The sequence below is a fragment of the Plasmodium knowlesi genome (assembly GCF_000006355.2).
Source record: "Plasmodium knowlesi strain H genome assembly, chromosome: 14".
Taxonomy (NCBI): domain Eukaryota; phylum Apicomplexa; class Aconoidasida; order Haemosporida; family Plasmodiidae; genus Plasmodium; species Plasmodium knowlesi.
This window is the reverse complement of record NC_011915.2, coordinates 1,960,082-1,980,225: the sequence shown is the minus strand read 5'-3', so window position 1 is coordinate 1,980,225 and position 20,144 is coordinate 1,960,082. Positions and strand designations below refer to the sequence as shown.

At 41.1% G+C, this 20,144-nt stretch overlaps 5 protein-coding genes across 5 annotated transcripts; 3 read left to right on the top strand and 2 right to left on the bottom strand.

Annotated features, from left to right (window-relative positions):
• Nucleotides 1-3,175: 3,175 nt before the first annotated feature.
• PKNH_1445600 (conserved Plasmodium protein, unknown function) lies at nucleotides 3,176-4,969 on the top strand (the record flags this gene model as incomplete). The annotated part of the gene is made up of 1 exon (XM_002262297.1): nucleotides 3,176-4,969. One exon carries the CDS (start codon nucleotides 3,176-3,178, stop codon nucleotides 4,967-4,969), a length of 1,794 nt encoding a protein of 597 aa, XP_002262333.1.
• A 986-nt stretch (nucleotides 4,970-5,955) lies between these two features.
• On the bottom strand, nucleotides 5,956-6,705 carry PKNH_1445500 (haloacid dehalogenase-like hydrolase, putative; the record flags this gene model as incomplete). The annotated part of the gene is made up of 1 exon (XM_002262296.1): nucleotides 5,956-6,705. One exon carries the CDS (start codon nucleotides 6,703-6,705, stop codon nucleotides 5,956-5,958), a length of 750 nt encoding a protein of 249 aa, XP_002262332.1.
• A 2,890-nt stretch (nucleotides 6,706-9,595) lies between these two features.
• Nucleotides 9,596-12,362, top strand: PKNH_1445400 (conserved protein, unknown function; the record flags this gene model as incomplete). Its single annotated transcript, XM_002262295.1, has 2 exons — nucleotides 9,596-11,890; nucleotides 12,075-12,362. The coding sequence occupies 2 exons, from the start codon at nucleotides 9,596-9,598 to the stop codon at nucleotides 12,360-12,362; spliced, it is 2,583 nt and encodes an 860-aa protein (XP_002262331.1).
• Nucleotides 12,363-13,631: 1,269 nt separating this feature from the next.
• On the top strand, nucleotides 13,632-15,410 carry PKNH_1445300 (conserved Plasmodium protein, unknown function; the record flags this gene model as incomplete). Its single annotated transcript, XM_002262294.1, has 1 exon — nucleotides 13,632-15,410. One exon carries the CDS (start codon nucleotides 13,632-13,634, stop codon nucleotides 15,408-15,410), a length of 1,779 nt encoding a protein of 592 aa, XP_002262330.1.
• A 456-nt stretch (nucleotides 15,411-15,866) lies between these two features.
• On the bottom strand, nucleotides 15,867-19,516 carry PKNH_1445200 (ubiquitin-activating enzyme E1, putative; the record flags this gene model as incomplete). Its single annotated transcript, XM_002262293.2, has 3 exons — nucleotides 15,867-16,138; nucleotides 16,263-19,344; nucleotides 19,493-19,516. 3 exons carry the CDS (start codon nucleotides 19,514-19,516, stop codon nucleotides 15,867-15,869), a joined length of 3,378 nt encoding a protein of 1,125 aa, XP_002262329.2.
• Nucleotides 19,517-20,144: the final 628 nt, after the last annotated feature.

Sequence of the window (20,144 nt, the reverse complement as noted above, 5' to 3'; positions counted from 1 at the left end):
AAATGCAGTAAGAGGACAGCCACAACCAAAGGGTGCCATCAGTGGCGGGAGGCATAGGTTGGTAGTTGGAATACATGGCATTAGAGTATCAATTCGTGGATCTGTCCTAATGGACGTAAGTAACCCTTTTGTCAGCTTATTTCCTTTTAAGGAGGAGCATTGAATGGTACAAATGCAAATGCGTTCGATTATATCATGTCCAGTGGAGATGGTTCCATGTTCGTGAATGAATGATCACACTGAGCAACTTAGGAGGAACCTAGCGATTAGCCTATTTGCATGCCCTCTGTAAAGATAGGAAAAGGAAAAGAGCGAGATGGGAAAAGCCAACCACAGGGAGGTACTTCATTAGGAGTTGCCTAATCGGCCTGCTTCATAATTTTTTTTTTTTTTTTTTTTTTTCCGAAATTTCTCAAAAGATGGTCAATGCATTCGTATTGCTTCGGACGGATTGGCAGGAAAGGGGAAGCGGGAGTAGGAAATGTTTGACCAAGAAAGTGATAACCTCGGATGGAAAAGACCATCCCCTTCTTCTTCTCCAACCCTGGATCACACGTCACGAAAAAAAAAAAAAAGCAGTTATCTGCAAACGGAACAATGTGGACGCGCTACACATGCTACACACGAGGCGGTTATAAAATTGAGAACTCCAGTTATGAAGTTTGAAAGAAGCGACACTTTAATGTGTATGGACGAGCGGACGTTTTTTTTTTTTTTTCTAATTATTCCTTCCCCCGAAGAAAGCACACAAAAGAAAGAAAAGAAAGAAAAGAAAGAAAAGAAAGAAAAGAGAGAAAAAAAAAAAAAAAAAAAAAAAGGATCACACTTTGATGAAACAGCCTTTTCGATTGTCTTCCTAATCAAGAGGAGCAAGCCACTTTGTTCACTTTAATAATGTTCGTCTGTCAATTTTTTTTTTCTCCTTTTATTGGCATTTCTCAGTCGGTCATATTCAGATGGGGTCGATTTTTTTCTGTGGGATGTACGAATGAATGCATCCCCTTGGGAATTCTTTTCTTCCTTCATCCCTTCGAACTATGAACGGTTGGCATAGATTGGCCAACGACAGTCATGCATGATGGCAACAATCGAATTAGTGCCTGTCCGAATGTGGAGGGGCTGCTTTAGTTCAAAAATACATGGGTGAAAACACCTAGTTGTTAGGATGAAAGTATTCTACTCCTTCACCTTCGTACCCTCCCGCACTTTTTTTTGTAAACTGTACCTCACTGATCAGTGGCACTTGTAATTCTTTATCCCCAGGAGAATGTTCTCCTGCCTGCATGCAGATTCATATGCACATGTGGTCGCGTTCGTCTCACGAATCCACCCCTTCCAGCACAGAATATAGCTGCGTCGAGGGTAAAAAAAAATAATACCACACTGTGCAGAGAAGGGTTCTTCTTATTTTCCCCTGCACATCGTCGTTGAAAAGAGTTGTCGCCTACTCGAGTGGCATCAAGTGTTGATTATTTGGAACATGTCCTTTTTGTTGCCTTTTTGTTGCCTTTTTTTTTTTTTTTTTTTTTTTTTTTTCTCCGTAATGTTTTTTTCACACCTCCTCCTGGGTGATAGAAAAGAAGACCCATTTGTTGGTTCCCCAGGTATGCCATTTTTAAAGTAGATAAGGATAGTTTTTTCTTTCATGTGCCGAGCTGTTCTTGCGTCTCCCTTTTGTGCCTCCCCCCCTTTTGTTTTTCTGTTCAACTTTGTGGGTTATTTTTGAGAGGGAGATTCGTGGGACCAAAAAAAAAATATCACACGAAGCCCTTGATGATCTTGCGTGTATAGGAGGGTGCGACACCTATAGGGCACAGGTGCGTACGACCTGCATGCGCAGAGTTACCACAAATTAGATGATGCATGCGGTGTTACGTAAAAATATTCAGGCATAGAAAAACCATTTGGCACTGCGCGAAAACGAACGTTGTTTAAGCTGGGCTTTCTTCTCTCCCGCATTTCACATATGTGCGCGTACCTGCATTTTTCTACTTGAGATGAAGAAATGGAGCGAGGGGAAGCAAAACAAAGGAACTAATAGCTGAGCGTAGAAAAGCAAAGGAAACTAATTGCTGAGCAGTGGAACGTTGAACAATTAAATGAAACAAAATGCCTGAGTTCCCCAGGGCTGAGTTCCCCAGGGCTGAGCTCCCCAAGGCTGAGCAACAATATGCTGAGCAACAATATGCTGAGCAACAATATGCTGAGCAACAATATGCTGAGCAACAATATGCTGAGCAACAATATGCTGAGCAACAATATGCTGAGCAACAATATGCTGAGCAACAATATGCTGAGCAACAATATGCTGAGCAACGATATTCTGAGCAACGATATTCTGAGCAAGGATATTCTGAGCAAGGATATTCTGAACAATGAAATGCGAAACAACGAAACAACGTGAGGCAAAAATTAACGTGTGTACATGTATTCGTTCTTTTTATCCGTCCCCTCCCCGTTTTTCCGCATTGGTTTTCCAGAGGTAGACCATCATTAGCAAAGTCGGCTCAAGCATGCACGAAGCCTTTCACCTTCGCCATCCCCCCCTCTTCGTATGTGTTACATCACCCACCGCGATTAACACGCGTTAGATATCACTTCGTAGTCATCATATTCTAGTTAATACCTTTCCCGCTTTTTCTTTTTCTTTTTTTTTTTTTTTTTCGTTTTTTTTTTTTTTTTTTTTTTTTTTTGTTACTGTTGTATTTTTTTATTACTATTATTATTATTATTTTTTTTTTTTTTTTCTTCCCTTTTTTTCTTGCCCTCTTTTATTGCCCCGTTATTTTGGAGGCATTTCATAAAATTGTTTTTGGCGTCGGCACGGGGTGGGATGTAGGCTGTGCATGCAGGTGAATGTACACACGTGGTTGCATGGGGAAAGGAGAGTCGTGCTCTAGGCGTGCGCACCCTGAGTGCAGATATTAACTCATACCAATTACACTCGCGTGCATAAATCACACCCGCTTGGGGGGAGGGACGGAGATAGGAAGGCCAAGCACCATAGGGGGAGCGGTCATTCGGAAAAGGGCAACCCCCTGCTAATCCTACCGTGTGAACCCACATCGCTTGTGCCTAGGTGCACACGCCTAATAATACCGCACCTGCGCGTTAACTCTCTGATCTTCACACCTCGTACAAAAATCAGGTGTAACGTTTCGTAGCCGCTTCCCGGATGGATGCCTCCACTTGGAAAATGAACGGACCAGTGAAAAGTGGGCAGGGGCGGCGGGCTAGCCGCCCCAAGGTGGAGCAACCTGCGGACAGTGAAGCGGAAAAGAAGAATTTTTGCCGCTTCTACATCTGCGACTTGCTGAACATGATTTATTCCACCTACAAAAATACCAAGCCCATGTACGTGCATTTCGTGTGCTCCAAGGAGCGAGGAAACGAAAGCGAAGAGGAGAGCGGGCCTTCAAGCGGTAACAAAAGTGGAAGGAAACGTGGAAATACATTCGAAAAAAAAACTCAAAGGAGAACCGTTTTTTCCGGAAGGAAAGGTTTCCAGTACACCCCCAACTCAGTGCTGGAACAATATTTCCCTGAGCACTTTAAGAACGTGCACTTCCTCTGTGCACATTATGCTATGTGGGCAAATGAGCCCTGTAATGAAGACAGTAAATGGGATTCCCTCAAGAGAGGAAACCGAAAGGATGGATCAGAGAAACAAAGAAGAAGGGGGGGTATCACCGACAGTCATGTTGAACAAATTAACGTAACCTATCGGAAGGAACAGACATTTTACTTTATTTTTACATTTTTCATGTATCCAAATTTTTTGTGGGAAGAAATTAACATACCTATATTTCACCACAGGGGCTATATCGAGTGCAAATTTGATTGCATCAGCAATTTCATGAAATTGAATAACGGGGTGGATTTGATCAACCGCCTCAAGTTGCGGGCACATAACCAGACCCTCATTCAGTGCATTCGAGGGGGTGCAACAAGCGGTGGCTCCCCTAACGGAGGTAATCTCAATACGGGCATTCTCAATGGAGTTAACTCCACGAATCAGACAAGGGGAGATGTGCACCCCCTGCCCTTTTTTATCTCAAGTCAATGCTTGCGCAAAAATTACCAGGTGTGCCTCACCAGAGTGATAAGCTTTAATGATAGGGGCGTGTACTGTAAGAGGGACCAGAGAGAGGACCTCCCCATTCAACTTCTGCTTCTCATTCAAAAGAAGCTACACAAAAGGTTAAAAAATATGGAAAGAGAAGCAGCGCTGATGTGCCATCTGAGAAGAATCGAAACGAAAGGGGGAGGGCACACACAGGGACACCCTCCCAAGTTCGTTCTCGCCAAAGAGGACACACGAAAGACCATTTCCGATTTTATTCCTACAATCAAAAGTGATGATCATTCCGATGGTACCCCCCGAAGCAGTGGCACCAGAAGAGGGGATCTCCATGTGGATGGTCTCAAATCTAACCACTCCCCGGACAACCTCGCGGGTGTAGACTACGAGGAGATTCATAAGTTGATCAATTCCGCAGAAACCATTTTCAAAAACAGAATCTCAGATCAGCAGTTGGAGAAGTTGCTCCTCCGCATGCGCAACAGGGGGAATGCCCACAGTCAGACAACAAGGGAGACTTTTCCCCACCTCCCTAATCTCGCCAACATTGCGAACGTGGTAAATATCAACAAGCTAGCCAACGTGGTAAATATCAACAAGCTAGCCAATGTGGCAAATATCAACAAGCTAGCCAACGTGGCAAATATCAACAAGCTAGCCAACGTGGCAAACATCACCAGTATTCCTAAACTCGGAACCCCTAATAAGGGTCTTTCACCTAGCGGGCCCAACTTCCCAAAAGATGAAGCCATGGATGTCCATCTAGGCCTCGATGCATATTATGAATTCCTTCACTCCGGTAAAAATGAATTAATAAACACGTTACGAGACTCTTGGCAGTTCGGTATTGATGTTAACAGGACGAACAAAAAGAGGAAAATTGCGTGACATGTGTATACCCTTTTTTTTTTTTTTTTTTTTTTTTTTTCGATTATACAACATTTTATGTACTTTCCGCGTTTTGCGCTATCCGTGCGAAAAATTGTTTCAAATAGGGGAGTTGCGTGCACACACAGTCCCCTCAGTTTTACCTGAACGGTGCAGGCCATTTGGCCCCTTCGACCGAGCATCGCTCCGCAGTTAGCCATTACCGGCTTTCCTTGCCGCCCTTCTCTAATACTCTACAGTCTTATACTCTTACGCCTTTGCAACAAGGTCAATGTTTTGTTAGTTGGTTCGCTTGACGCGGGGGGTGGGCACGTGAAAAACTTCACAAATCTGCGCACAATTGCAGAATTGTCTAAATAAATGCGCACTTTATAAAATCACTCATGTGTACAGAAAAAAAAAAACAAAAAAAGAAAGAACAATCTACTGAATTAATGAGTGAATTAATTTTACAAAACATAACAATTTGGTAAAAGCTCATGTGTCACACTAAATGGGAATATGCTGCCATGTGAAGGTAACTATGAAAACGTAGAAACTTGGAAAAAAAAAAAAAAAAATTAATAAAAATAATAAAAAATAGCTAGCTGCATGAACCATTCAGGTGAAAAAAAAAAAAAAATTATTTGTGCATGTGCATGCGCCATATATTTTCCTCCTGCGCAGGTGCAAGCGTCACTCATTTAGTTGGCACGGGTCGGTATGCTGTTCCTCTCCTTGGTAAAAAAGGGGCGACCACGCGCAGATACACAAAATACACACGGTACGTAAATATGTACACTCTTGTAAAATAATACCTCCCGGGTGCACGAGATGGAGAGTCACATACCCGCAGCTCTTTCCATCCATTAAGCGTAGGGAACGGATGGGCACAGCCATCACACACTCGAAAAAAGAGGAGAAGGTTGCAAAGGAAAGTGAATTATATTTGAAGGAATTGCATTGAGCGAAATACTATCTGAACGCATGTTATCGCGCGTCATTCCTTACATGTATCTTCCCGTGATGACCCTGAAGATGATGTTGGCCACAGCGTTCTCGTTGTTCGTCTTGGTGCTAATGCATCTAGCGACCTTCAACGCAGGCTTGGTGGAGCCCTTCACGACCACAGAATAGCCAGTGGAAGCCAACATTTCCAAGTCGTTGTTATCATTTCCAATTGACAAAATATGGTTCAATGGAATGTCATAAAATTGAGCATACAGTTGAATGGTCTGTATTTTGGATGTGTTAATAGGTGAGAGGACAATCTTCCTTCTATGGGGAGGAACGTAAACCTTAAATCTATTTTCCAACTCGCCATATAATTCGGTCTGCAGATTCTTTAGTGGTTCCTGTTGAGGATGTATTTTCTCATAAATCTCTATAGACACGATGTCACCAATCATGAGTATGTCTTTCACATGGGTTAGCAGAACTGCATTCTGTCTATTATCCAAGGATTGGGTTATTCCTGCATTTGTTGGTACATAATCCTTCAGTCCGCATACCGCATAGTGTTTCTTAAACTCTGGCTCATCATTAAAAACGTATACAACATTGGGCGTTATAAAAACTGCATTGTTTAATGCATTATGTGCGGACAATGCAAATAAAATAAATTCTATATCAATCATGCTAAATTTTCTATACACGTAATCCACTCCTTTGATATTAAGGTAAGCTCCATGAGAGTACACTCCATCCATTTTTTCTATTTCGTATGTGTCCTTTTGCTTCTGTGTAAACATTCGCATGGCGAAGTTGTGCAATCTCCCCGTTGCCAGAATAACCTTAATACCCAATCGCTTGGCCGCTTCTATGGCATTCAAATTTTCATCGTTGATTTTACTGTCGTCATCGGCAAGTGTTCCATCAATGTCTATGGCTATTAACTTTACCGAATTTCTTTGTAACAAATCGTTTAGGCACTCATCGGACTCTTTGTATTTCAGCAGCTCCTGATACTTTTTCTTAATGTACACATTTCTCCTGGAGCCGTTTTTCGGGTGCAAAAAAAAAAAAGCGAATTCTCGATTAGGGCTTCGTGCTTACCCAGTAGTACACAGCAGGCCAGGGTTAACAGGGCCAGGTACGCTCTTGCGGGGGTTATCATTTTGGCGGCGAGGGGGGAAGGGGGAAATGGGCAGGGCTCAACCGAACAGGGTAATTGCAGGTGTGTAGATTTATACTAAGTATGGTTTTGTACTATGTGTATTTATCTACTATTTGTGCTTTTAATTAGGAGGAAAAAATAAACACAGTGGAGAGCAGCTAAAAGGAGCGGGTGAAAAAAAAAAAAAAAAAAAGTTTGCCTAAAAAGGAATAAAATTAATTGATGTTAAATAAATAAAATAAATTAATCAAATTAATTCAATTAAATTAATTAAATTAAATTAAGTTTAAATTAATTAAAATAAATTAAGTTTAAATTAATTAAAATAAATATAACGCAATGGAGTATGAAAGAAAAGTTTGGTTCTGTGAAAATGTGCACATTTTTTTTTTTTTTTTTTTCCCATTTTTAAATTTGGAGTCGCGCTCTTAAAATGCATCCCCTATTGTCGCATGCTTTTGCAGAGTATACAATCCTACGCTGTGCCGCTTCCCTCCGTTCGTTAATCATTTGATGCATTAATCCCCTCTGCAACCTCCTTTGCAGAGCGAAGCCCTCCGCCCTTAGGAAGACGTATATACGTACTTCCTCTGCGTACGCTGCATGCGCTGCCGTGCCAGCTCCCCTTACCCCCTTTTTTTTTTCTTTTTTTTTCTTTTTTTTTTTTTTTTTTTTAAGGACGCTTCCTTTTAGGAGGCCTCCTCCTCCTTCACGCGGTGTGCGCGCTGTGTGATCCGCGCACATTCCTTTGAATTCCATCGCATCGTTATTGTGTGTTATCCCTTTGCAATACTTTTTCAATTCTTTTGCCTTTTCTATCTATATCTTTTTCCTGGCACGAGCGCACATCCTACACTATATTATATATAAACATATATATATATATATAATGCATACGCATGCATTATATACGTTCATCGGACCAAGTAAGGTGTGTGTCGCCTTTGGCCCTTTCCTTTCGGCATGCACTCGGTTAAGAACGCTTCCTTCGCCTGTTTGGCCAAGGCGAAACACACTTTAGGGTGTAGCAGCATCATGGCAGCCTTTCCCTACTACGAACGGAAGGGGCAATTGCAGAGCATGGCTACAATGAGTAACTACAATGAGTAAATACAATGAGTAACTACAGTGAGTAACTACCAAGGATTCGCCCTTTCTGCCCACCTCTGTGCGCAAAAGGAAGGAAGAAAAACTACTCGTGTGTTACGGGCTGTGTTTCTTCCCATTCGCAAATGGGGGTGCGTATTCACAAAATACATGGCATGCAGCACCATAAAAAAAATTAAAAGAACAAAAAGAAATGACATACGTAGGAGTGCAGATCGACCGAGTAGGCGCGGCCATGTCACTTCCACAAGAGGCATAACTCTTAAATAAAAAAAAAAAAAAAAATTTATCTTACACACAGGTGAGGAGGATAAAGAAAAAGGGGTACTAAAAATTGGAGGCCGTAATGAGGAATTTCAATAAATATATATAAATGTATATATAGGTAATGTCAGCGTAGCCTTTGTGGTCCTCCTCCCAAAGTATAGCCTAACCTTTTGTCCGCTTTATCACCCTCTTACCATCTGCCATTGCATAGTGTATGTACACATTTATGAGAAGAAAAAAAAAAAAAAAAAAAAAAAAATTTGCGTGTTTTGTGCTTGACACAACGTGAAATCGAAGTCTGTGTGCGTTTCATCTCAAATGAATAGCTTAAGTGTGGAAATGCGCGCCATTTTTTTCTTTTGTTTTCGCCACACTGGAGAGTATTTCCTCTGTAGACGAGGCACAACCCATTGTTCACGTGCGATAAAATGGTTACATAGCTTTGGAATGTCATCAAGCGTAATTCGTTCTGTGTAATCGTGCGAGGATTGTTCATGAGTCATGTTATATTGGCTTATCTTCATCACTTCAAATTGCCGTTCGAATTTCCCCCCATTTTCCACTCGAGGTCATACATTATATTGTACAGAAAAGGCACATATATTCGAATAAAAATTATGAACAGGTCAGGTAAAAATATGTACCCATCTTATGTTTGCAAAAAAAAAAAAAAAAAAAAAAAAAAAAAAAAAAAAAAAGTGTTGGAAGTGGGGTACATGCGATGACGCTTCTCCCCCAGCGTAAAGATTATTTTCTCTGTTGTCGCATTTTTGAGATTAATCAAGGAGAATGAATGGTCTATATCGTGGGATTGCCAGGAAAACTCGTTTTATCAACTATATTTGCTCCGCTTCCATCTGATGTGTGACATACGCAAAGGGCTTCGCACAAGTGGGTGCCAATACACCGCACTGATCTGTGGCTAGCCAAAATATTAAAAAAAAAAAAAAAAAAAAAAAATACCACAATGGAGGTGTCGTAAAACTGGAACAACGAAAGAGCAAAGCGAAGGAATAACGATCATGGAATCCGATCTGGTTTCCCATGCGTTGCATCGCAGTAAGGAGGCCCTACGTGTGACGTTGTGACGTTGCGGCGCGTCACACAACGTGACTTCGCCTCTTGACGTCATCGCTGTTTTGGAAGCATGCGACACAATGAAGAGCAAAGCGCTCGTCCTGTGCTCCCAAAGGAGGTTCTTTAGCTTGTACAACTTTTTCATATGTGTGAGGAAGGGTGGGGAGGCCACGCTGATAAAAGATATCAAGCAACGCTATGTGAGGGAAGTAATAAAATATCAAGCGCAGAAAAAGGACACTACGGAAGAAAAAAATGAAAAAAGCAAAAAAGAGAAACATTTAGTTCGATTAGGCAAATGCAATGGGGGGGTGCAAATTAAATGCTCCCCATCGCTTATTTATTTGTTATCATTAAAATGTGGTTATGTCGAAAGCATATGGCTCAACGTTTCGAAGAATGCATCCTGCAATTCTTTGATCACCCTGCAGGATATTATCAGAAGGATCCCTTGGGATTCCTACATTTCTCCAGACCATTTGGAGGATATCCCCTTGAAAATCACATCGCGAAAGTCGAAGCTCTTTGACGTTGCCGACATTGGACGTGCTGTACGTGGGAAATTAAATGAGTTCGTTAGGTCATACAGAGGAGGGAGTAACATCACAGGAGAGCGGTATCCTTCCCCCGATGCATGTCTACTAACCCCTCTCTTGGAAGATCCCCCTCCGGATGAACAGAAATACGAAACGAATGTGGAAAACCAAAAAGAAAGAACAAAAAAAAACACATGGAATTTATTAGCTGTTCATATTGAAAATAACCTATGCAATGTGGACATAAAATTTACGGGCAAATTGTCTCCTCGATTTTATCAGTACTGTCATGTGGATGATCAGCTAGCTAATGTTGCCAATTACAACAAATGCGACGAATTGAATTTCAATTCTCTCTTCAATAAGGATTTGAATATCGGTGATGATCAAATTAAGAGTATCGTCAAGGATAATGTCCCATTTTGGTCCATCTTTGAAGAAAAAAAAAAAATTCAACTAAGTGATGAAAATACTCCCTCTGGGGAGGAGAGTCACCACTACTATAAATACAACTATTTTGGGTATTCCCGGAAGAGGGACTCATCAGACCATCTCACCAGTGCCAAGGAGGTGGCACCACGGGGGGAGAAGTGTCACATTAACAGTTACCCAAATGAAAACAATCATAGCCCCAATGTGAGTGAACCTTCCAATGAGAAAGAGCTTGTAAGCGGGTTTGAAATTGCACTATCTGCGGGGAAAAAATACGCTCATGAGGAAACATACACGGACGAGTATACCCATGACAAGGTAACGCGCAACATTGAGAAAGGCAAAAGGGAAAATCAGAACAATTGCACTGAAACAAGCCGAACCAGCGCACTTGGCATATCACACACGGACAACGAACGTGTGCTAAACTACCTGCGCGACATGGAAATAAAAAGGATGAATCATCACAATAACAATTTCTTTTTAAGTGACGACTGCTACGACACAGCTAGCTGTATATATTCGCTAGCTTTGCAAAAATGTCTAAAAAATCAGAAGCACGTAAAACTCATTTGGGATCCGTTCTGCTCCAATGGCAACATCATCTTCGAGTTGTTGTTTTATTTTCTTCGCATTCCAATTTATAGCGACCATCAAATTTTACCCTTTATGAATTTGAAAATATATGACCAGGAAGAATTTCTACGCATATATCGATACGTTTTGGACAACACAGCTGATGCACAGAACCACCAGGTGCAGTTACTTGGTACCGACAGTCGGAGCATTATGATTGCCCAGTGTAAAAAGAACCTAGTTAGGTGCGCATTGTATTATAAAAACATTTTTGAGAAAGTGCAGAAAAATAAAAAGTGTGCCTATCGGGGTAGTTCTACCGTCGGAGCAGATCCCTCCCCTTCTTCATGTGGAAGTTACTTGAGTAGAGACTCATTTTTAGATGGCGCGCTGGGGGACCATGTGATGAGTGAACATGATGGGGAGCAGGAAGAAGAGATGGACGTGACGGGTGAGAGTTGTGCAGCTCCCTTTGATGAAATGGAAGAGCGCAGTTACTTGCGAGATATGGATGCGCTCCGCAGGTTGCAGGAGACTCCAAGGGGAGGATTGCCCCGAAGTGGTATTCAGACGGAAATCGTCCCACTAGAAGAAGCATCATCAAAAGTACCAACAGAAACAACAGCAACCACCACAACAAGGGGAGCAGTCGAATCCGTAATAACCGCCCCCGACTTGCACACCATGTCCGTATCCACAGCGGAGGATCTCAAGTACAACTTAGACTTCCCCTTGGATATATCCTTTCACAAGGCCCACTTTTTCAACGTTGCCCCTTTTGTAAAGGACGCCATAATTATAACAAAAATTCCCCACTTCACTTTTGTAAAGGTAAGTGCTGAAGAAGGCACAATCCCCTTTTTATCTATGTAGCCATCTCAGTGTGTTCTGGTCATCTTCTTGCTTCCTTTTTCATTCCACAATGACCTGTTCAGCGGATACAGCTCACGGGGAGATACTTCCCGTGGACCCAGTTTACCCCCACCCATGAACTCCTTACTTTTTTCCCCCGCAGGAACTCGGAGTCAACAAAAAAACTTTCACCCTGTACGAACAGTTCGAGCAAATGCTAAGCTCAAGAAGTGATTGGAAGGGAGTATACGTCCTGATCAGAAATGAGGTTTTTTTAAAAAAATCGAAATTGGAGTGGAACAAAATGCTACACTTAAGGGACTCCAAAGGTAGGCACTTAACCTTACTCAGTTGGACGGGGCGAAAAAAGAATTTATATTCCTTTGCAACAGAGGATGACAAACTGAGGGAGCTAGAAAGGTTTAGTGAAAGTCTCACCTTTGAGGCGTAGCCATTTTCTGCGAGCGGGAGGAAGAAATCGCTGTTATGTTTGGCAACAAGATGGACTACACAACATTGTGTCCTATCCCATCCTCTCAGAGGCTTTTAAAACTGCTCTGCATATGTTCGCATCAATGGAGTATAGTGGCACGTTTTCAACATTTTCTCCTTTTGTGTGGCTTGCTAATTCCTTGTCCTGTGTGTAAATGCGAGGATGCATTTTTTCTTTTTTTTCCGCGAAGAGGGCATTGCATACGGAAGTGAAGGGACAACTGCTGTTGTTGTTCTTCATTCCATTTGATGCATCTTCCCCATTCGTATTTTTACTTTTTTTTTTTTTTTTTTTTTTTTGTGTTTTAACCCCCCCCAAATATTTGCAAAAGTTGTGTTGACTAGGAGGTGATGTCAACTTAGTCGTCGACGTTAATTTCTTTAAAGGTCTTTAAAAATTTGTTCGAACATTTTCTGGTGATTCACTTATTGCTACTTCTCATATCCGATGTGCAAATCGTTTTGGTGAAAGAAGGAAAAATAGGGAACTCCCAATCGACCAAGTAAGAATACAACTTTTTAAGCGATTCAGCGAACTACTTTCTGCTACGGTTGGAACACTTTTTTCCTTGATGGGTGGGCTAGCCAAAATGAAAATTGCTGACTAGTCAGGTAAAAAAAAAAAAAAAATAATAAATAAAAATATATATATATATACGAAGTAGCCATTTTTTCATACTTCGCGTTTCGCTTTTATGTGAACCTGTTGCGCTCGTGAGGAGAGTTCCCCACTCGTAGCAGTAACATAAATCTCCATTCCCCTGGAGGCATTTCAGTTGCCTCATTTTAACCGGGTTTGTTTCACGTACTGTTAAGTTTATTCCCTTCCACCTGTGGCTGGGGAAAGATCACCTGCACATGTTCATACACTTTTTCCGCCTGTACAATCCACGAAAAAAAAAAAAAAAAGAAAAGAATGCAAACAATGAGAATAGGCGTATGTCGCTCAAATGTATGAAGTTGTCCCAGGGAAGTGGAAAAAATTGTGTAGATAATTTTTGCACATTGTCCCGGGTTACTGGAACTGTTGCAATAGTGGACGCCAAAAGATGGGAGGAAAAAGTAGTGTGCAGCATTTAGAGCGTGAATGAAGTATGAAGGAAGCAGGGTTGCAACGGGAGGAGAAAAAGAAAAAAAAAAAAAAAAAAACACCACACCATAGTGCAACTTCCGAGTAACTAACGCCATCACCGTTAAGTGGCCCCTCCCCAAAGGGAACACACAAAAAATGCTGAGAAATAATCAACGGAAGTTAAAAAAATTAATCTTTTTCTCGTTCATTTTAATTTCCTTCCTCGCACAAATGAACCAGTGCATGGTGGCCAAGTGTCACCTTCCTCACGTGATAAATATATCCTCTAAAAGGGGGAGCGAGACGGAAATTTCAAAGTTGCGTTCAAGGGGAGGTAAAAATGGCATGACCTTCTCCCCCCAGTGGCAGGTCCAAAAAGGAAGAGAAAAGACAAAACGGGTGTTAACCTTTGTCAAGACTAATTACACTGTTAGGAGTTATGGAGGGAGAAAAAACAGAAGGGGAAAATCCCCCTGTGAAGTTCCAACGCGTTGCAGCGCAGGTAAAGTAGTTAGCAACTCCGCTAGTGATATCCATGGGGGAGCCAACCCAGAAGGAGGAGCAATCATTACGAGCTCCGCCGAAATGATGCAACATTTAACATTTAACTTCGAAGAAGAGTGTAACGAAATCATGGTGAGGTTGGGAAATTTCTTACAAGTATCTCCCCATCTGTTATTTAAAGATGCTTGTGTAAATCTCAACAAACTATTTACGAACCTGTATACATATGATAATGAAAATGTTCCCTTCGCCACTACACAACACACATTGAATATAACAGACGAGGTTATTAGACACAATAAGTTTAAAATATATTGTGTCCTAGGATTAAAGGTGTTGAGAATTTTTCTCATAAAATATTTGAGGAGCTTAAGATTATGTATCCCTGTAGAAGTACGAAAAAGATATATCCTAGATTTTTTAAAAATTGAATATATATCGAAAATTTATGATCAGAAATATAATTTGATTAAGTACTCCACGTTTCAGAAGTTATCGGAGAAGTTGAAGGCCAAGCTGATCTACTTCTACTTAGCTTTAAAACCACAAGACGTTTCAAATGTTCTCATCAAAATTTTTAAAGCTGCAAATTATAAGGATGAAAATGAACTACTGTACAAGTACGTTTATACTTCTAAGTTTACCTCCAGAGGAGGGAAAAGATTTCATAGAATTATATCCAAGGAGTATCTTGAATTGTATGAAAAAGATAAACTGGTGAAGAGACACCGTTGTGAAGATGACTTGTTGTGGGTTAGATTTTTTTCTCTTCTCAAGTTGCATAACCCAGAGGTGGTGGAAGAGAAGAAGCTCCTCAAGCAGACCTACCGCCTCATCTTCAGTAAAATGGGCTTCTCAAATGATGGACTTGTTCGGCTCTTTGAACAGCGCGGATTTCGAATCTTTGACGCGCTCCCGATGGAAAATCAGACAGGCGGTCCGCAGAGTTGTGACACCACGCCAAGTGAAACAAGTACAGTAAACACGCGCACCACTAGAGAGAAGGTCCAAATCGGAGGAAAGAGAAAGGCACAATTAGTTAGCTACCTAGGCAACCTTAGAACATTTATCTCCAACTACATTCGCAGGAACAATAGCATACACCACAAATTCCATGTGCTAAAGACCAATATAGATATTCCTAGGGATGCCCTTCACGACGGGGCGGTTACTCCCCTCACCAATGTATTTCATGCTGCCGCGTGTAACGGCCCAGATGGAAATGACTTGTCTCCGTCTCCCCCCGGTGACGTCGAACTCTACTGCGAAACCGTCATGAATAATATGATCGATTTGGTCCTAGACATTATGATCGAGGCCGCGGGGTTCCGCGACATTGCGACCCTCTTCGGTATATACAACTCGCTCAAGGGGAATAAGGATTTCAAGTTGCTTAACTTCAGAGGGAAATTTTCAGGCAACAAGGCATGAGCGGTATGCGCAAGGATCTTTGCGTAATTCGTTTATAAATTTATATTTATTTGTTTGTTATTTTTTCACTATTCTTTTAGCGTTTTTTTTTTTTTTTTTTTTTTTTTTTTTTTTTTTTTTTTTTTTTTTTTTTTTTTTTTTGTTCATACGAAATGGGTATATTTTTGCCTGACTTGTTCAGAAAAAAAAAAAAAAAAAACCCAAAACATGCTAACCCGCACACGGGCGTTAGCAAAAATTGTATACATTATAATAGCGCACGAAGATACGGCACACGGATGGGTGGCGATGGCTACGGGTTACGGAAACAAATCCATCGGGATCGGTGTGCGCACTTGCCCTCCCCTCTCCATATGTCTGTGCTTACATGATCCAGACAAAAATGCAGTTGTACATTAACTGCTTCGCCTTCCCCGTGTGGACTTCACCTTTGAACTTTCAGGGTAAACTCACCCCTCACTTGTAGATAAACTTAATGGACGGTATGAGCACATCCACGAGATCCTGGTCACTACAGCTAGCCTCGACCACAATGTAGTTCTTGTCGTCGAGCAACTTCTGCTTGGTGATGTCGGAGTATATTTCGTGGATGGGTCTGTTGAGGCGCTCCTTGTTGTGCGCAGGAAGGTAGCAGTTGTACAGACAGGCGTTTCCCACGGAAATCAGATTCACTTCGATGTTGAACTTCTCGTTTATGTGGTCGATGAGGTTCTTGATGGTTCCGTTCACTGCAGGGGGGGGGATATGCAAAGGTAATCGGTTCATGATGAAGCGGTCGGTCATGTTACCGCAGGGCGGGGAAAGAGAAAAGAAACGCAATTACATTGCACTGCTTGACCGCTCTGCACGTACCTATGTGGATTTCTATTTTATCCCAAGATGTGAAACCGTTGGGAATGGCCTTGATGGGACCCTTCATGAGATCGTCGTACTCCTTATCGCGCATCTTGATGGGTGGCATGGGTTCCGAGAAGAGGATGAGAGGAAGAGCAGTGTTGATAAAGGCGTTTTTAAAATATGATAGCAGGTCCTTCATCTGTTTTCTCTTGTCTTCTGTTGACTTCACGTACATCTGAACGTATCCATAATAATTCACATATTTAAGCAATTCAATTCCCACCAATCCTGTAATGATAGAGGTGGTGGTGGCTAACGCGGGAATAATTTTTCCCGCAACCAATTTAGCTTTCAATTTATCACATGTCTCTATTTTATAATTAATAGCCCTTAAATTAGCAAAGGAGTAAATGAAGTTCACGTGCATATTGGTTTCTTCATCTTTATCAAACTCGATTGGCGAAACCTTCACGTGTTGACAGTCTATGTTTAATAATTCTTTACAGAAATCGTGAATTAATTTTTCATCATCAACAAAAGAGATAGAAATATTGTTCAGGTTCTTTTCATCCATATTTACTTTAACTCTTTTGGGTTGAAATGGTTTTACTTCAATTTGGCTAGCTACATCTAAAATGTACTTCAAGTCATAGCATTGTGGGATGTTGTACACTTGTGCGAACAGGTTAGACGTGCAGAAGAGGAACTCTTTCACAAATTCGTTATTTATATCAAACGAAATAACTTGTGGAGCTTTCTTTTGACCAACCCAGAAAAATTCTCCACTAGCTAATTTGTAGTCTAATGGAAACGAATATAGCAATTGATCAATTTGGTTGATAAAATTAGTATGGAACAAATCTACAGCTTTCTTTACACAAAAATTAAAATTGCACTCTTTAGAAACTTCTCTCAGTGTAGACAATACATTTTCCAAAGTTTCTAATAGAGAAGCATTGTTTCCTTCCTCTTCCACTTTTCTTACGTACTCCTTCTTGTCTTTTAAAAATTCTTGTAAACTTAGAGGCGTGTTGTAGAAGAGCCCTTGGAAAATATCTCTCGCATATTCTATAGTATGTACAATATCATACGGGAAGTGTTTCAATGTACACAGAGGGATTGAATCTTCTGGTGGATCATAACTATCGTTGTATGACTGAGTTAGGAAAGGCAATATTACTTGTACATTTCCCTTTGTACCTAAAGTACCAGATTCAAACAAAGGTTTAGAGTACCAAACACATTTATTGTCTACATATTGTCTGGCTTGTATGTTATCCAATGCATTTACAATGATATGTTGTTTCTCCCAGAAGGTCTCGTTAAATATATGTTCATTCTCTGGTCCTACTTTTGTCTCCAAGGATTGTACATTAATATTTGGATTTTTCTGTTTTATAATTCCAGATGCAACGAGAGATTTCGATTTTCCTACATTTTCTCTTCTAAAAAGGAACTGTCTATTTAGATTAGATACTTCTATGTTATCGTTATCCGTTATTGTTAACTTTCCGCTGTGTTCGACAGAGCACATGTCCAATAGGGAAAACAACTTGGCATACTCGCACCCTAATGCACCTGATCCGACAAGAAACACATTAAGTTCGTTCAGTCTCTTCTGGAAGGCCTTCCCAAACACAGTAATAACGTTATCATTTTTACTATTCTCCTTGGCGATATCATCGTTCTTTATACCGCTATCACTTTCACCACCAAGGGAAATGCATTCGAAAAAGTCAACATACAGCAGTTGATATATGGGCATATACTTTCCTGTATATTTTATCACCTCCTGTGCTAGTAACCCTCCAAAGAAGGAGGCAACTGGTGCCAAGTGAGCCGTACAATACTTTGCAACCTTTAACACTATATCCTTTTTCACCTCGTCCACGGTATATATCTTTTTCAATTCTTTGTCTGCTTGATTTAGGTGAACCGCAATCTGAAACACCTTTTCGAAGGCTTCTTCTTCAGAATTCTGTGGCAACACATTGTTATTCTCCTCTTCGTACTTCTTCAATGCCTGGATGGCGTAGTGGAGCTGGTTGCTCATGTCACACTTGGCGTAGTCTGATATGAGGAAGGACTGGGGGGGAGGCACTTCTTCATAAATCGTTTCGCCTTCAAACACAGTAGGAGAGTTCTGCATTCCCACTTGCTCAGTTGACACCTCGTCCCAGGCCAAGGGTTTTGCACAAACAATATCATACGGTTGGAAATTCATTCTGAGGTGACTCTTCACCTGCGTACACTCACCTCCCTTCAAGTATTCATCAAACTGTGAAGTATCTCCAATGGTGAAAGTATATTTTTGCATATCGTTTATTTTATATATTTTGTTATTTATTTGGGTCATTCCTTCTACGTTGGCAAATTTTATGTAGTCTCCTTTTTGGAAGGGGGCACCTTTATCGAAGTCGAAAGAAACTACTCCTTCGGTGGCCTTGCTTATCTTACTAATATTACAGGATTTCGTATTCTCTCCATCTTTATCGTAACAGACAAAACCCTTTCCAAAGTCTACAAAGAGATACCCGCACAAGCCATAAATATTACAACATAAAAAGGCGATTTTTCTGTTAGGAGAAGAAATATTCCTTACCATTTTACTATATTTAACTAAATGACTGTGTGCCACATCGCAACACACAACCACATCAAAGGATTGCAAAAAATTTTCGTCCAGTTCTCCCTTATAATTGTATATATGTACATATCTATTTAGTTCCTTTAGCTTCTTTATCACAGCATCACTGCGTGTTACTTTATTCGCTACATCTTCTTCATCGATGTAGAAATTCACCCCGACATCTGACACCTGGCAGAGTTCATTGTCGTATATACACACCGACTTGGGTCCCGAGAGAACCAAATTCTTTGCACATTCCAAACCGACACTTTTAACGTTCACGATCAGAATGTTCAGTTTTATCAACTTATTCATTAATTCAAAACCGTACGTTCCCAATTGCCTTGAATACAAATCTGCATCTATCTCTCCGTTTTCCTTCTTCGGCACGAGGTTGCATCCTTCCAGATTTTCTCTTTTTCCTTCCATCTCCTCGACGTTCACGGATTCATACGTTCGTTGCTTTTTCTGCGCGGAGGGTGGGGGGAAGGGGGAAGGGAATACAGGCGAAGCTAATATTGTCTGCACGGTTAATAGGGTTGGTACCGTCACGATTGATGGCGCGGGTAGCATTGGGGTCGGCTCGGGTAGCCACGCTGACGACACTAGCACCTACCAGGGGAGGATTTTTCTGTTGCATAATAAATGAGCTACGGGGGTTACTGTTTCGTGAAATTGGAAAGGGTATGGGTTAGCTGCGCCCAGTTATCGGCATTGGTGAGGGGGTTGACTATCGGTACCGCTACTCACCTAACGACGCGCGATGCACAAATGGATGCAGGTACGGTAAGTGCGCAATTCCTCACCGGTTGCTTCGCGTGCCCCTCAGGGGAAGTCGTCTCGCCCAAATGTCGTAAACTTTGCAGGTTCGCAGATTCGCAGATTCGCCTCTCTGCCAAATTCCTTAACACTTAAGTTCGCCTTCCCGGTCGTGGCATACAAGACGATGAGATGGGATGCAGCCCCCAAGAAGAGCACAAGCCGACGCACTTGCGGAAAAAACTTAGCGCGGAGAATTTGGTGCTTAGCTGGAAGTGTGCTTCTCTAGTAAGGGTTGATTTTCTTACAAAGATTAACAATTTTAGCCGGCATAAAAAAATCAAATTTTTTTTTTTTTTTTTTTTTTTTTTTTATATTCTTCTGCTTCGTTTAAGTGGTGTATACAATGGGTAAAAAAAAAAAAAAAAAAAAAAAAAAAAAAAAAAAAAAAAAATACATATTTATGCGTACATCATTATATGCATACGCACATGCTTCTTCCATAAAAC